The 16,538-nt window shown below is 45.4% G+C and overlaps 1 protein-coding gene and 1 long non-coding RNA gene across 4 annotated transcripts in view; one reads left to right on the top strand and one right to left on the bottom strand.

Moving 5' to 3' along the window:
• The window catches only part of WTIP (WT1 interacting protein), an 85,308-nt gene that overhangs the window by 41,296 nt on the left and 27,474 nt on the right, over nucleotides 1–16,538 (bottom strand). The window contains exon 2 of the mRNA XM_032701103.1: nucleotides 13,231–13,332. Coding sequence (XP_032556994.1) covers nucleotides 13,231–13,332 — 102 coding nt within the window. The remainder of the gene's footprint in view (nucleotides 1–13,230; nucleotides 13,333–16,538) is intronic.
• On the top strand, nucleotides 7,709–10,144 carry LOC116793327. 3 transcript variants are annotated; one of them, XR_004359451.1, is made up of 3 exons: nucleotides 7,709–7,846; nucleotides 7,936–8,103; nucleotides 9,023–10,144. It is a non-coding gene; the product is annotated as an uncharacterized LOC116793327 (long non-coding RNA). The 3 variants fall into 3 exon arrangements; XR_004359452.1 differs by having other exon boundaries at nucleotides 7,939–8,103; XR_004359453.1 differs by having other exon boundaries at nucleotides 7,992–8,103.

The raw sequence follows: 16,538 nt of genomic DNA on the forward strand, positions 1-16,538 counted from the left end.
ACATTTCAGGCAAGAAACTCAGCTTGGGGGCTGGGGGAGAGGAGGAGAAAGCAAGAAGCCTAAGGGGGCATCCAGAGCAGGGAGCACTGCTGGAAAGTCCTTCCCCAGCCCCGTCGGCTGCCTGCCTGACCCAGGCTGGAGACCTCACAGGGGAGGAGCAGGACCAGTAGATATGGAGGTGAGGATAAGGTTGTGTGGGGCTGTGAACAGGAAGGAATACAGGGGTTTGTGCATTTCTAGAGGGAGTCTGTGAAGACAAAAAGCAGCAGGACAGTGCACAGAGCAGTGAGGGACCCCCTGGCTGAGCACCCAGCACTGCTGTGCCACCTGCACTCCATGGGATGAGCGGGCAGAGGGAAGGGAGGGTCTCTGTGGGACTTAAACCTGGTTCTCCAAGCCCGCCCCAAACACCACAAGGCAGTAACTGCTCACAGGGGACTTTGGGGATGACTTTGCAAGGCCCCAGTGAGCTCACAAACAACCAAGTTTACCGTGGGGTTTAAACCCCATCGCAGAGGCTGAGACTGTCACCAGCTGCCCCTGCCCCCTCCTGCCCCAGGTTCTCATCTCAAACAGCACGAGGTGACCAGAGCACTTGCAAAACCACTGGGCAGAAGATGCTTTGAGGATATAAACAACACTTCCTGCCTCCAGCAGGCTCCCAGGCTACCGCACCTCTCTAGTCACGTCACACACAAACAAAAACTTAAACACACTAAGCCAAACCTTCACCTGTCACACAGCTGTGTGGGACACAGCTCCAAGACCCAAATGCCCTTTGCCATTCCAGCTTGCAGGGCGGTCATTTATCACTCAGAACAGCAATGTTGGGGGTGAAATGCTGAAGCCCCTGAGCACCCACCACCCCAAACGATGGTAGGGGGTTATTCTGGCCCAGGACCACAGGACATGAACCTGTTCACAAGCACTAAATGTCCATGAGAAGAGGAACAAGAGGACCAAGTGTCCAACAAATGCTCAACACCATTCCCAGAGGAACCCCTCCTCACATGCCTTGAGCCTGCTGGGATGCTTGGGAGAGGCAAGGAACACAGAACTATACCTATGTTATCACACTCCTGCCTCCTCCACCACTTGAAGAAGGGAATTCTCATTAATCTGGATGTTGAGCCAGGGGAGCTGGTGAGCAAGGCAAGGAGACTGGCCATGTGTACCAGCCTCAGCCTGCTGTCCCCCCGCCAGCCCAGCACCATTTCCAGTCACACCCCAACACCACAGTGTGTCTATCACAGGATCTCTGCTGGCTGCCCCCCTGTGCCCCATCCGATACCTGGGAACTGCCCCACGGAGCCAACAACCCCAGAAAGGGAGAAGCAGTGACACAGCTGGGCTGGGCCCCGGCCACCACAGAGGCCACAGCAGGGGGCTGCTGCTTCACATTTGTTTTTAGAAAGCATTTACTGTACCTAACTTAAGACTGTGGGATCCAGTTTACAAGCCTGAAGATTTTTGTGTCGGTTCAATGCAGGGCATCCACGTACAGGTTTCACGCTGGTAAAATACTAAGAATTTCACAGTAAAACCATAAAATAATTCCCTAAATTTTCTGGCATGGTGTTCATAATCAAAGCAATATTGCAAAACTACCTGCTTTTTATATAGCTACAGGGAAGTGGCTCACCTGGGGCAAACAGCACTGATGTCAGTGTGAAGGTCCTGCTGCCCAGCTAAGAGCTCACACTGCTCTCCACAAAGTCAGGAGTACTTCAGCACTGACTGAAACTGGATTTGGCCATGAGAGATGATAAATCTAAAAAGTCCCAGCAGAAGCTCTGGTCAAAGGCAGGATTTTCAGGAAATGAGATGTTTATTGGAAGAGGGGAAAAAAAAAAAAGCTCTCTGGCCAAGATCAAATTTACTGAGTTTCTTCCTGTGCTGTGTTTTAAGGGACAGAGAAGAGTGGGTGGGAACAAGAGCTCCTCGTTACCTGAGTTAAAACCAAGCTAAAATTTCCTGAGAAGTCCAAGGGTAGGAGAAAACATCCACTGCTGGTAAATAACTCTGACCTGTAGAAGTCAATTTACCAGGACCAAGCTGGTCATTCTATATCAGTAAGTTTATAAGCAGGCAAAGCATTCAGGTCATGTAAATACCAGGGGTCACCAAAGCACTTTCCTTGGTGCCCAAGGCCAGCCCACTGCAGCTGCAGTCGGCCAATCCTCCTGAGCCCCCTCATTTAAAGCAGGAAAAATGCCTGGCTGTTTATGTAGGATTCCTGCCAAGCTTGGTTCTCTGATAAGCTTCTCTGGTGCATTTGTGTCTCACATCCGACTCAGAGTCCTCAGAATACTGGAGACAGCATTCCTTGGATACTGAAAATAAATTAAAAACACAACGTTGGGCTTGGACAGAGGAATGGGAACGTTATTGACGTGGCCCAGGCACTCAGGGCTCTGGGGAGCAGTGCTGGGAAAGCAGTCTTTTTAAAATGTTACATTAGTCCATGTATTTAATGACATATAATCCTAAAAATGGTCCCCCATAAACTGTAAATATGCATTATTTGAGTAAGTAATTAGTTTCAGTAGCATGTTTCAGCAGCTGTATGACTGGCCTGCCAGACACTGCAAGTGTTTCCTCCAGCAAATGCCTCTATTTGTGATATTACAATAATTACTTACTGATTTATAGAACTTCTCACTTCCCCAGTTCTTCGACCTCAGGATCTCCACATAATTTCAAAGTATTAATGAAAGCAGCACAGTGTCACCCATGTGAGGGAGGTGACAAGAATTATGTCCACATGGGCCATGGCAGACAGGCTGAGTGATCTACCCAAGGAGACAAGGAACCCTGGGGCAAGTGGATTAAAACCCCATCCTCTGACTCACAGGGCTGATCTACCCCTTGGTGGCCACCAACCCATCAGTCCTCTAAGAATTTATTCTCTTTGCCAATTTGGTCCTTTGCCAATACCCTCTGCCAGGAGGAAGCCTGAGAGACAGAATGCTGAAGTTTGCTGCCACTGTGTATCTCATAAGTGTGAAGACAAACTTTAGCAAAAAAAAAAAAAAAAAAGAATCTTTTATTTTGTTTTGTACATGGCAGGATTGTTATGAGAAACAGCTTTTCTAGACCCACAAGAGGTAAAAGCATCCTTAAGGTGAAGAGTGGCAGTGGAAACCTTGATCTGTAAAATGAATTTGTAAGGTAAATCCCAGGCTGCTTTCTGATGTGGAACTTCAGTGTGTTTTCAGGCCACACAGACATGTTTCCCTTGAAATAAGCAGTAAACAAGAATTACTGTTAAGGCTGAGTTTGTAACCCAGCCTGGACGTGCACCAGGTGCAAAGAGAGTCCTGTCAGAGAGCACAGGAGGATGAAGATAACAGAAGCAACCAAACCAGATTTCCTCTTCACACCTTGTCCTTTGCAAAGAGCTCCTGACCTTGTTAGGCAGGACTTGCAGAGCTGGACTGAGAGGTGCTGTGTGGCCTGGCAGGAGAGGAGAGGTCCTGTCACTGCACTGGTACCAGGGAAGGGACACAACAAGACCAAGACTGGAGACAGAAAACAGGTAACAGGAATAAGAACAGAAAACCATCTGGAAGTATGGAAAAGAGCTTTGCTGGTGAGAAAGGACAGACTGAAGTTGCCATGGCTGCAAAGTGGTATAATCTCACCTCCTTGATATGGGGATGATGAGCTGCCAACAGTTTGGAGTCCTTAGACCCTGGGAACTCAGGGATCCATGAAAAGCCTAAGATATGCAAAACAAATCAAAACGGGAAAGTACCAGGGTAAAATAAGATTTCAAACAGTGCCAAAGGCAAGAGGACAAGCTCCCTGTTTTCTGGAGAAAAAGGTACTGACATGCAGACAAGATCTTGACTAAAGAAATCCATTGTGCTTGTTGGAGATTAAAAACAAAAGATGCCCGCACAGAAATAACAGTAAATCTGAATTCTTCAGTATCAGAGCAGGCACAGGGCAGAGCAAATGCAGGCAGAAAGAAGGAAAAAGAGAACCCCTGGGAGATGGAAATCTTCACAGAGGATGCATCAAAAACTGAAGTTCAATCCTTCCAACACACCAGGGAAACCATCAGGTAATGGTGGCCCACAGAGCACACCCTGGGTCTGTCCAAGGTGAGGTCAGTCAAGGGCAGGACAAGGGAAAGGTGGAGATTCCCCCAAATGACAGCAGAGTATCCAGGTGATCCGTGGCCACAGGGCAGGCTAAACACATGGGAGCCTGAACATGTTTGTGTACAGGGACAAGTTTGTGGCTGTCACAAAATTTACTGAGACAGGCCCCGAGAAAGAAATGATCAGTTGGTTGTGGGTGAAAAAACAGATTTACTGAGTGCTGAAGGACAACACTGATTATCTGGCAAGTGTGGAGATAGAATAGATTTATTCTTGAAGAAGTGATGATGATCTATATTAAAAAAGAAATTATTTCAGAGTTTGCAGGTTTAGTTTTCAGATGAGTAAAGATCAAGGACATCGCTAAAGCATAGATTAGGCACTTTGCAAAATACACAGGGACAACACAGAGCAGGAAGCCAACCCTGTGCTTCTCCTTTCACTCATTCTCTTCTTCACTTTTCCCTTCCACCTGTTTTCCCCCTTTGTTTTTAGGTAACACCTAAAAATTACAGAACCTGGAAAAGGGAAACAGAAACATCTGTTGGTAATGCCAGTGACTTGCCTGTGCTCTGTTCTGGATTATCTGGATTTCTTCCCCTTTGAGAGATGAACTCAACAGAAGCCCAGGGGAGTTTATTCTTTTGGAGAAAATGAGGTGTGTTCCAAAAAACATTTTAAATGGGCAAAGGGGAAGGCAAGAAAAGAAGAAAAAAAAAGAGTTAAAGGAAAGACTGTACACCCAAGAGATGTGGGTTCCAGGTAAGACAATTGAGACCTGCAGATAATAAACACTGACAAGGAAATTTTAGCAAATCTTGTTACATGAGGAAAGAGGTGACATTTCAAACCCACAAAACTGTGCAAGTTCTCTCTCTCTGTTTTTATTTACAGAAATAAAAAACAGAGGCAGAAACCTTGTTAATTAGAGCATGGGTTTTGTACTTTATGTGTTTTCCAAGCCCTGAAAGGATCACAGGTGCCGTCAGTGATTGGTTTCACATTATGAATACAGAAATATTGTGGAAGGAAAACATCCATGGTCAGTCCATCAACACAGAGAAAAGTTTCCGTCATTAGTTGCCAGGCAACCCCCACCAATTAAAATAACCATCAAACGCCACACATTTCATGCTGGAATCATTAATAGCAGAATGCAATTAAAACCTTTCAAGGAAACAAGGAGACAGAGACAAACCACCAGACAGCTACTGATCACATGCCCTCTGATCATCAGGAACAGGGAGTGGAAATGTTTTGCAGTTCCCTGTTGGTCAGTTCCCCATCCCCATCACCCTTCCCTGGGCATCAGCCTCCAGCTACCACAGCCACAGCAGCCCTCAGAGACGTGGAGAGTGACACTCTATCCTATACACCCCCCCCAACCAAGACAGCTTTAAACACATGCATCTTCAAGTATCTGAGATGTCCCCATGGAAGTAAGGCCAATCTGATAAGCCACCCCCAAAAAAACAGGTTCTCTCCTAGACCTGAACTAACTTAAAGTAGTCACAGAATTGAAAACATCTCCTGACATAACACCTCCTCCAGCAGTAGAGTCTGTACAAGGGCCACAGCACTGGTCTATCTAAAGCCCAGCACACAGAGCAGTGCCCTGCTGGGCCAGAGCTAACTGGGATAACAGACAGCAAAGCAGAGAAACTACGAAGTGCCTCCCAAAATATAAAACCCAATTAAATAAATTCTAAATAAAGGAGATGGTCAGAGCATGGTGCTAACAACACTAAGGTTGTGGGTGTGATCCCTGTATGGGCCATTCTCTCAAGAGCTGGACCCAGTGATTATGGGTCCCTTCCAGCTCAAACTGTGATCCCATCTCAAACACTTCTGATGACCCTTTTCCCATCCTATTGTTTTTGTTCTTCTAAAGCCTGGGGTATTATCAGACTAACCAGGGATCAAGATAAAGAAAACACTCTTCTACCAATCAGTACCCAAAGGTACTGGGGCTCTTACATGGGCTGGTGTCCAAGTTTGACTTTTAATCACCGGAAGATTACATTCCTTTGCTGAGACTCATTCATGGTTCAGTGTTGCACAAGGTGAGCCTGGACCATCTGAAGGTAGCTGTCATCTCTGCCATCCACGGCCTCTTCCTGCAGCCAGCACCTCCCTTCCCTGAGTGCTGCACTGGGGGGTGTCTGGGACTCCAGTTGCAGACATACTTGGAATAGCTTCGAACTATCTGCCTTGATAGGTGTTAAAATGGGAAGCGTGGGGCTGAGCACAGGCTGTGCCTTATCCCAGAGCAGCAGGATGAGTCAGGCAGAGCTCTGCCCTCCTGCAGCACTGGGAGTTATCTCACTGACACGTCTACACCAACTGCAGCTTCCGCGGCACAGACACCAAATCCTCTGCTCCTTGCTCGTAACCAACCTCCCACTTCTCCACACTCCTTGGCTTTTCCCGTGAATCACCCCTCCAAGGATCTGCCCCACATGCACCAGGACCTGCTGCCAGCTCCAGTTAGGGCTTGGAAAGCACCAAACATTCAGGTGGCCATGGAACCAACCCAGACCCGGGGCTGAGATGTGGATGAGCAACAATGGGAGTTATGCAAGTCCAGGGCACCCAGCTCTCACACCATGGGGGCCACGGAGGAGTGTTCCAACATGCACAGCACTGAATCACTGTCAGCCTGTCTTCCCTGAGCACCAGGTATTAGCCAATGGCTCTGGCAGGATCACAGAGCAAAAATCCCACAGCTTCAGTCTGCTCCAACAGACCGTGGTTAGAAAATGGCCGTGAGAAGTGTGCAAGGACAGTGGCTACCCAGCAGACCTTCACTGCATGGCACAGCAATGCTCATCAGCTCCTCACCCTGAAGTGCTCTAGCAGTGTATCCTTGATGCCCAGAAGAGTTGCATAAAGCAGTTGTAGAAAGATGAACAGGTACAGAACCTTCAGATGAGTCACTGTCAAGTGAGCCACGAGGTTAAAAGCCCCTGACACAAACACACATTTGTACCACTGCGATTACCAACTCTGAATTTTGACACTGAACTTTGTTTTATGTGAAAATCACATTCACAGACAATTTAAGGCTACAAAGCAAGTACTAGCAGTGTGCAATTTGGATGCAGTGACTCATGCCAAACTTAGAAACATACTGTGGGGACACAACAAACATGAATTGAAAATAAATCTTCCACTGGGAATTTGGGTATTTTAAAAATTCACCAACTGCTGATAAATATACGCTGAAGGGACACAGCTCCCATAAGATGTTCTGTGTCTTACTACCACCAAGAGCAAGCAAAGGTTTGACTTGAGGCAGCAAATATGCAAAAGGCCATTTCCAGTGTCACGAGGAGCTTCTCCCAACAAGCTGGGACATGAGCAACCTCCTATTAATAGACATGTACATACAGTAGCACCGAGACTTCAGACAGAAGGGAGCTGTTGTCTCGAGGTGAAAAGGCAGGTTGTGTCCATGAACCAATTCCCCTTTCACATCAGCTGGAGGGCAGGGGCTCATTCAGAGGTGCCCTTAACCCAGGTAACAGTAATACTGACACAGGTGTCCCCCCAGCTGGGCTGTCCCCCGCTGGGATCCTCCTCCCAGAGGCTGGTGTGAGTTTGAGAGGGCTGGACAAAGGCTGGGGCAGCAGCAGTGCCTGTCACCAGCTGAGCTGTGACACCTCCCTGACCTGCTCCTTAGACCTGAACTGCTGCATGAACCTCCCTGAGCGCTCTGGTCGGTCAGCAGCTACCAGGTAAGGAATGAGCTGCACACCCTCGGGATACACAGTCTGCTTTCAGCCTCTGATTGATCGTGCTCTGACTTCCTGTGCCTCCAACCCAGCAGCAAAAGTGCAAATCAAAGACAAATGGCCCGTTCAAACGTTTGCCTTCGTGTAGGAGAGCGGGACACGTCCCTGATTTCTGTGGTGAAATACATCTCAGCTTTGAGAGCAGAGACTTCAAACCCTCAGCTCGACAAAGCTCATTCCCTGACCATCTCCTGCACCCTGTGAGTAACAAATAACAAACTGATATTCCTCATACTAAAGATTTATCTTACTGCAGTTTCTACAATCATTGCCACGGGATTAAAATTTTCAGCCTGAAAAGATGCTGTGGACGGCGTTATGAGCTGCAAACTGGAGGCACCAGATAAGTTATCTTCTTTAATGAGCATCAAACAGAGCCCATTAATTCCTGCAACTGTTCACCTGCACTTAGATCACACAAGCAATCTGGCATTATAGCAATTATTCTTCATGAAATCGTGTCATGCTCTGAAACACCATCAAGAGGAATTACATGATGAGCTTTTCAGGCAGACATTTTTCAGCTCTTGTCTTCCATAAAAAAAATTTGCAACTGAACTCCTGCCAAAGCTAAGATTTTACACTCAACAGAAGGGACAGTATGTTGTTGCCTGAATTAATATCTGTTATTTAAGATTCAGCAAAACATGCTCACATATGAGTAATATAACATATTTAAACACAGCTAAGTGTTTTGTTGAATCAAGGCCTAAAAGAGGTTTTACTGATGTCAGGGCTGAGAGAGAATCTACATTTAGAAACCATCCTAACAAGCTTCAGTTGTTTTCTCTAGGAGATTGAGGATAAAGCTCTACATTGAACTACTTGATCCCAGGAAACCAGATCACTTTGGCTTTTACCTTACCTGAAGAGAATTATCTGACCTCTGAAAAAGAGCTATTTGAGGAGCATGGCCTTTTGCAGAAGCCAACAGGGGTTTACACAGAGACGTGGCAAAAATTAACTGACAGAGTTCTGAGATGCTGAACTTGCTCAGCTCCAGGAGCAAGGCTCAACTATCCAGAAGCCACTGAACACACTGGAGAGGCAGAAATGCAGCACATAAAATGTGCCTGGTAAGTAATTTACTTTTCCTTTCTATTTTTCTTTTGACCTCAGGTCACTGGTGAAATTTGCTTTTTTTGAGGAGATCCTGTACAACTCTGAATCAATATTATTGAGGTTTTTTCCCCAAAGTTGCCAGAATGTAGAAAGACAATGAAGAGATTTACCATCTGAGCATTTACCAAAATGCCTAAGGGGACAGAAGTCTCCTGTTTATTTACTCTGTATCTGAAATATTTCTCCATTTTTCTGTGTTTGTGCCCTCAAGAACTAATCACCATCTCTGCAGGAGACCCCCAAAAGTCCACCCTTCCATCCTCACACCCCCACCCTGGCAAGGCTGGAGCTCTCACAGAAGTGCCCATGGGTGTATTTTTGGTTTTCCTCTTAACTGCAAGGAAGACAAACCCTCCAGCAGTGCTGTGATATGTGATGGTGGGAGTGGGAAAGGACAGCACAGGAGTGAGCCCTCTGTGCTCCCAGGAAGGCACGGGAGGGCCTGTCCTGCCACACGCTGCCCTTTTCACCCAGGGCACCCTGACAGACAGCACCTGGCACTGAAACCAAAGATCAGCTCCAAGAAGTGCCTAAGAAAGGGCTCTGACTAGGGCAGAATTTCCACTTCTCTGCACAACTGCACTTGTCTTTGCTGAGTTGAAAAGACTCACTGCCAAGTGATGAAATGAGGCCTTGGAGGCTCCATCACTCATTATCACATTTCAGCCTGAGTGGTCTCCAAACCACAACTTTTCCCAAGGGTTTGAAATATTATTTTATTTATTTTTTAATTGTAGCTGGTTAAATATTGGGCCCTTATCTAAATCAGATGTCTTTAGGTACAGAATTATTGTTCTTCGGTTATTGCCTTTTACTCTCTACAGCCATTATATGGAAAGTAAGACTGAAAACTGCTGGAGGAAAGTTCGGGGCATTGTTATTTGGGGGGGGAAAAGAAGGACAAAAGAAGAAAGGCAATCTCGTGCTCTTACTCTCAGATTTCTAAGTTGTATTTGGTTGGTGTAGCAAGGCTTTGGTGGTGCGAGAGCTACAGGGGTGGCTTCTGTGAGAAGCTGCCAGAAACTCCCCCATGTCCAGTAAAGGCCATGGAAGGGACCCACTCTGGAGCAGCCTGTTCCTGAAAGATTGACTGCACCCCGTGGGAGGGACCCCACACAGGAGCAGGGGAAGAGTGTGAGGAGTCCTCCCACTGAGGAGGAAGCAGCAGCAGAGACAAGATGGGGTGAACTGACCACAGCCCCCATTCCACATCCCCCTGCACTGCTCAGGGGAGGAGGTAGAGAAAGTTGGGAGTAAAGGAAAGCCCAGGAAGAAGGGAGGGGTGAGGAGAAGGTGTTTTAAGATTCAGTTTTTATTTCTCATTATCCTACTCTGATTTGATTGGTAATAAACTGTGTCAGTACCTGGTGACTGATCTCTCCCTGTCCTTATCCTGACCCACAAATGTTTCACTGTATTTTGTCTCCCCGTCCAGCTGAGGAGGCAGTGACAGAGTGGCTTTGGTGGGCACCTGACACCCAGCCAGGGTCAAGCCCACAGAAGTAAGCACAGAACTGTTTTAGGCAGAGAGAACCATCGTCCTGCTCCACTCTCCTGCCAAAGGCTCAGAAGGAGCACTAGTGTGTGTTGTGACCCCTCGCCTAACAAAGATCACTAATGATCACCCAATTACCTAAAGCTTACCTCAACTTAAAACATTCTGCAAAGGGACATTTGATCTTAATTCGAAAACAAAGAAGAGCAGAGAATCTGCCACTTCTCTTGCTGTTTCCTTCCAGCAGTTAATCATCTTCATTGTAGAAAACCTGTCTCTGATGTCCTATCTGAATTGTGTAATTTCATCCTCCAGAAACGATCTCTCTTGTGTTTGTCTCTAGTACATATGAGACCACTTTCTAATGCTGTTTTATGGGTATTTATAAGCGCCAGCCACATCTCCCTCCCATACTTTCTGATACCCAAAATACACTGGGCTCTTATGATTAGCCCTTCTCCAGCCTTTAATCATCTATGTAGATGCTTCTGAACCCTCCCTCTCCAGTTACCTTCATCCCTTTAAAGGTGGGCACCAAAACTACAGCGCAGGTTTCTCACCTGGGTCCCACCAATGTCACAGAATTAACTCCCTGTTCACAAACAGTAGTACTGTAAGAAGTTTCCATTTGGTTGCTGCACTCAAGGGTGCAGTTCCCAAAGACAGAACCTCCATGTCAAGTCTGGATCTACTGGCACTGTCCTGAATCACTCCATGGGCTGCACAGACCCAAATATAGTGAGAAACAGAAGAGTAAATGCAACACCCTTTTTCCAGCTATGCTCATTTTGATACTCCTTCAGAGCTGAGCTGAGAGGAAAAGCTCTGCTTTTGACTCCCACTTACTGTAGATGAACCCAAGCTTTGATGAAGTGTTTCACCTGCACTCAGGCACTGCTGCCCTGTCAGCAGCACGTCCACCTCTGCAGTGCCCCGTGTAAGGCAGTCCCCACACATTCCCCTCTCCATGGCACTGACCATCCAGCCCGTCAGCAGCACAGAAGACAACCTGGAGCGCTGTTTCCTCGTGTCTTTGGTGACTCAGCATGAATCACAAAATTCCAGGGCACGCTGGGGTGGGGCACAACGAAGCTCCAAACAGACATGTCTTGAGTCGCCCTATGGGAGATGTACACTGGCCACACACACCCCACCAGAACAGTCAGAAGAGCTTGTCGTGCTTTTAAATAATCAAGTTGTGCTCGTATTTTGCTGTTAAAATACATTTCTTGGCCCTTACACATTTTACTAAGGAACAGAGTGACCTGTGTACAGATCCCTGTGGTAGCAAACTTGCATCCTGACTACTTCAAAACAACATTTCTGCCCCAGAGAGGAAGCTGGAACTCACCCATGCAATTAGGTTCGGTTAATGTTGGCAGCGAGTGGATAGATATTATCCACTATCATATTTTGTAATCCTCAGCTAAGCAGGATGCTGCTCACTTTGGGAGCCAACAAAATAGCTACTCATTCACTGTCAGACTTGAGCAAAGTCAAGAGCGATCCCTGAAGGTTTGGGATGAGTTCATCCCAGCATCTGGTAATGGTCCACAGTAATTTCTAAAGGTCACTAAATTCTACAGTCATGTTGCAGGTTTATTTAAACAAATATTTATCTCTACCTCAGGAGAAAAGACAACACTTCTCCTTTCACAAATGAACTTTACAATGGTCTTTTGATTATCAACTTATTTGCTTCTATGCCAGTAATCTTTGACTCTTTTCCTAATCCTTAATTAATCCTTTTTATAAACAATTTCCACTTGGCATATTCTGCTCAGAGGGAATCTTTTGCTGTGCATATGTATCACAACAAGACCTTCAACATCCAGGTAAATATTTTCATATATCAGGAACCTAAGTAAATGTGTGCATAAAGCATAAAAATTACCTGACTCCTGAAAATTGAGCTCTCATACTTCCCTTGAACTGGGTGGGAATTCGTGAGCTCTCAGCAGTTACAGACAGACACTGAGGACTCCAACTTAAGCTCACAATGCTTGACTTAAGGTAAACAACTCTGAAAGTGCTGCCCTGAATTTTCCATGTCCTGTTTCCCTGGCAAAGCCATGGCTTCCCCAAATCACACACAGAAACATCACTTTCAGATTAAAAAGGAAACCTAAAAGGTCCTGAGAACAGCATGGAAGAGACAGTGATTTACCACCTGGTCTTCCCCTACAAAAATAAAATTTTGTAATAGCATAAGATATTTCAACATGCAGTTTCTATTTGTTCTTGTCACATTGAACATAAGAGAACAATTTCTGAGCATTGGGTATACACAGAAATGACAAATACACATGCTTGACTAGAGCTGCATTTGCAAATAGAAAGAGACAAAAATATGTGTTTGGCTGCACAGATCTGTCCCCTTTTTCCGTAAAAATGATACATGCACTTTACAGTTCCATTAACACAAGTGATTTAAAGCATATAGTGCTTATAACAGCCAGGTTGAAGCCTTTTTGTAAATGCAGCCCTTAAAACAACCAAACACTACTTTTCTGGGCTGCTGCTTAGGAAAACACCATTGAACACTTACAGATGGCAAATAAAAAAAACCCAACTTTTGAAGCTGGAGTCTTGCGTGGGAATTTGCCTGAGGAAGTAGGCAAGATGAGGTCTCACCCTGTGCACTGGTTGCTAAAGGAATATATATTACAAAAGGAAGCCACATAATAAGGCTACGGTAGATCTGACTTACCACAAGAGCAGCACGTGAAGCAGTTGGTATGATACAGGTTACCCATTGCCTGGCAAGCCTGGCTTGCTCCATACACACCTTTTCCACACTTTATACAAATACCTACAAAACAGAAAGAGAATCAAAGTTAAAACCCTCAGCAGCTCCTAAAAACAGCTCCAGGCTGTTGATTCACAACACTCATGATACCCCCCATCAGGCCCTAAATCAATGAGCTCCTCACTCTGAATAGATTCAAGTACCCAAGAGAACAGCAGGCGGCTGGAGGGAAACAAATGCATGGAAATTAACCCAAAATTAAGGGGGGCAAGCCTCTGCTGGTGTTTCAATCCATGGAGACTGAGGCTAGCTAAGACAGAAATCCAGAGGAGGCAGGTGCAAACAGAAAGGATAAAAAAATCTACACTCTCTGCAAATAACTCAGCTTACCAAGAAATAATTCAGTGGGACCTTCACAACTAAGTGCTCCACCACAATATATTCAACAATCACTAACAAAACAACAGTTCAGTCCAAATCCAAAAGGTTTCTCTTTGCCCCTCTCCAGAAATGCAACACCAGGAGTGTTGGTCCACAGCGAAAGCCACACGGTACTGGAGGAGTGGATCTATCAGCCACATTTATTATCTGCTTAACTCTCTGTTCACAGAGCATGTAAACCCCCAAACAAAACCTGGCACCCTACAACACAGAAGAGCAAAGTTTCTTCCTTCCTCAGGGCACAAATGCTACTCGAGTGGGGTCAGAAATTCACCTTTGCTGCCCAGGCCTGCCCTGGGCGATGCCAGGGATGGCTCCCAGGGAGTCCTCAGCAGACCAAAGCACAAGGAGCCAACACAGCACTGGCAAAGTCAGTGGTCAGCTCCACACACGGCAGACTCACAGGGAAAGTCATGATGTCAGTAAGCTCTACAAAGAGGCAATTTTGAGGTGGTTTGGTTATTTTTGGTTTTTTGTTTGTTTTTTTTTTTTTAAAGCTGTTTCCTCACAGTTATAGTTTTAAGAGTCTATTGCCTATGCATTTATTTCTACCTATGCATAACCTCTTTTAAAGCGAAACCAGAGCAGAGAGATAATTCAAGAATCACTTTGGTTCTGTATTCCCATGAAGAAGAAATGAAACTCTGGAGAATCCACATTGTTCTGTCACACACTCAGAACTACTGACTTTTAAGTTTTTCTGAGATGTCCATTGGTCTCTACTCCATTGCAGCAGGACAGTACATCTCAAGTCAAGGCTGTATGATCTTTTCTTAAATACTACAGTAGAAAATAAAAAAATGAGATTTTTGCCTCACACAACTCTAAGAAACTGCTGAGTTCCATGTGCTGTTTGAGGCCCTATTTCTACAAATGCAATGCACAAGCTGACATTAATCACTGGCATCAACAAAACTGCTAATACACTCAAGAGCCTAGGAACTCAAGAATATACAAAACTGGGCTTTTATCACCCAGAATTCTCCCCTGCTGTGCTGTGAACATTTTATACACATCGATGGAAAACACAAAATCTGGCCATGCCAAAACAACACCATTTCTGAAACTGAACTGCTTCAGGGCAGTGCAGCACAAGCACAAACACCTGTAGGGGCTGTGTAGGATGATCAGGTTAAATGGGATACTGGCAAGTACATACACAGGACTAATGCCAGTATTTAAATGGAAAGACCATTCATTAAACCATGGGTTTCTTGGTGTCTATACCATTAATTCCCTTATTTCACATCATGAAGGGAGATCAGCCTTTCATTCAATAGCTCAACATCCTGGCACAGTGTTGCCATTTTAGACTGTGAACATATTTGTCAAATGAAATGATAATTTTAAAAAAAAATCTAATAATTACTATTTTTAAATATTAAACCTGATCTCAGTATTTTAGTGAAGCAACAACTATAAGTTTAATATTAGCAGCTAACAATGTCTCAAGCTAAATGTGTAATACAAACTAGCTGCCAACTAGATCCATCAGTTTATTGCAAACAAAGTGCTAAGAAAATGCCAATCCTTAGGCTAGCTCAGCCCTGACAGGAGAAATGGGAATTTCGGAACATTTGTTGCCTTATCCAAGGCTGCAATTTATTTATTTATAGCCAAATGTTATGGAAAACCCCTGCTATTTGCCATGAGTTAATGGTTAACTGATCAAAGATGGCTATTGATTACTGTGGGCACTGTGATTGGAAAAGGTCCTGCGAGGCAGCAGCTGCAGGAATTCCTCCCAGCAGAGCACAGCACCCACCAACCTGCTCTGTCCCATCTCATTCCAGGAGCTCTGCAGTGATCCCAGATCCCGAGACAGGGTAGGAGGGGCTGCACACCCACAGGGAACACAAAGTGCACACCTGGAACAAGCCTCCTCTTGCTTCTGTTCCCTACTCCGTTGAGGTTTCAGTTCACTCCTGGTAGGGCAGAGAAAAGCTCTCCCAGAGCTCCCCAGATACCTGCACGCTTCTTGCCCAGCTTTTGATGCCAACCATGTACCTGGGGACTGGCAGCTATTGACAGTCTGACTGTGAGGTTATGCTGAGAGACCTATAACACCTACATTTTCCCATTTACACTTCATACTACCCAAAGAGGAGCAGAAATCCACAGCCTGTAGTTCTCTGGCATTTCTGTCTATGAGCTCTCATGTACAAATCTACTACAGCCCAAACTGCTTTGATAAATGAAAGTTATTACCTCATTTCTTTGCCATTGCTCCACTGAACCATGAGCAGCAGAAGAAGGATTTATTGTGGATATTAAACTTGCATTGGCCTCTCCAAGCAAGTGATTCGTTAGGAGCAGCTGTCAGTTTGTTAACTTGTTTGCTCTAAGAGACTAGTCATTAACTCCAGGAATGAGTGACCATGGAGATGATTAGCATGCTAAAAAAGCCTATGTAAAATTCCACAAATGTATACTGGAAAATGTATATGCAGCTGCAGTGTGAGTGGTGTGAGTTCATAAGTGCCCAGGAAAAGCCCTGACTACATGGCAATTCAGGTCTGGTTTTCCACCAGTCACAGCCCAGATTGCACACTGCAAGCTTGTGAAAGCCTTGACAAGAACTACATCACTTTTTCCCCCCCATATTTAATTCCCAAGCTTGTTAAAATGCCTATGAATAATGTTCAACTACAGCACAAGCATGTCTTGTTTCTAACACTCCACTTGACATGACTTCAGATCAACCACTTCAGCCTTTATAGGATTCCTTGCCCCTCCCAGCACCTCTGTTTTAAGCAGTCAGCTGTACCTCCAGCTCTTTAACACATCAACTCTTACGTTTCCACCCAAGTCATCAGCTCCCTACAGAG

This window comes from Chiroxiphia lanceolata, chromosome 13, assembly GCF_009829145.1.
Source record: "Chiroxiphia lanceolata isolate bChiLan1 chromosome 13, bChiLan1.pri, whole genome shotgun sequence".
NCBI lineage: Eukaryota > Metazoa > Chordata > Aves > Passeriformes > Pipridae > Chiroxiphia > Chiroxiphia lanceolata.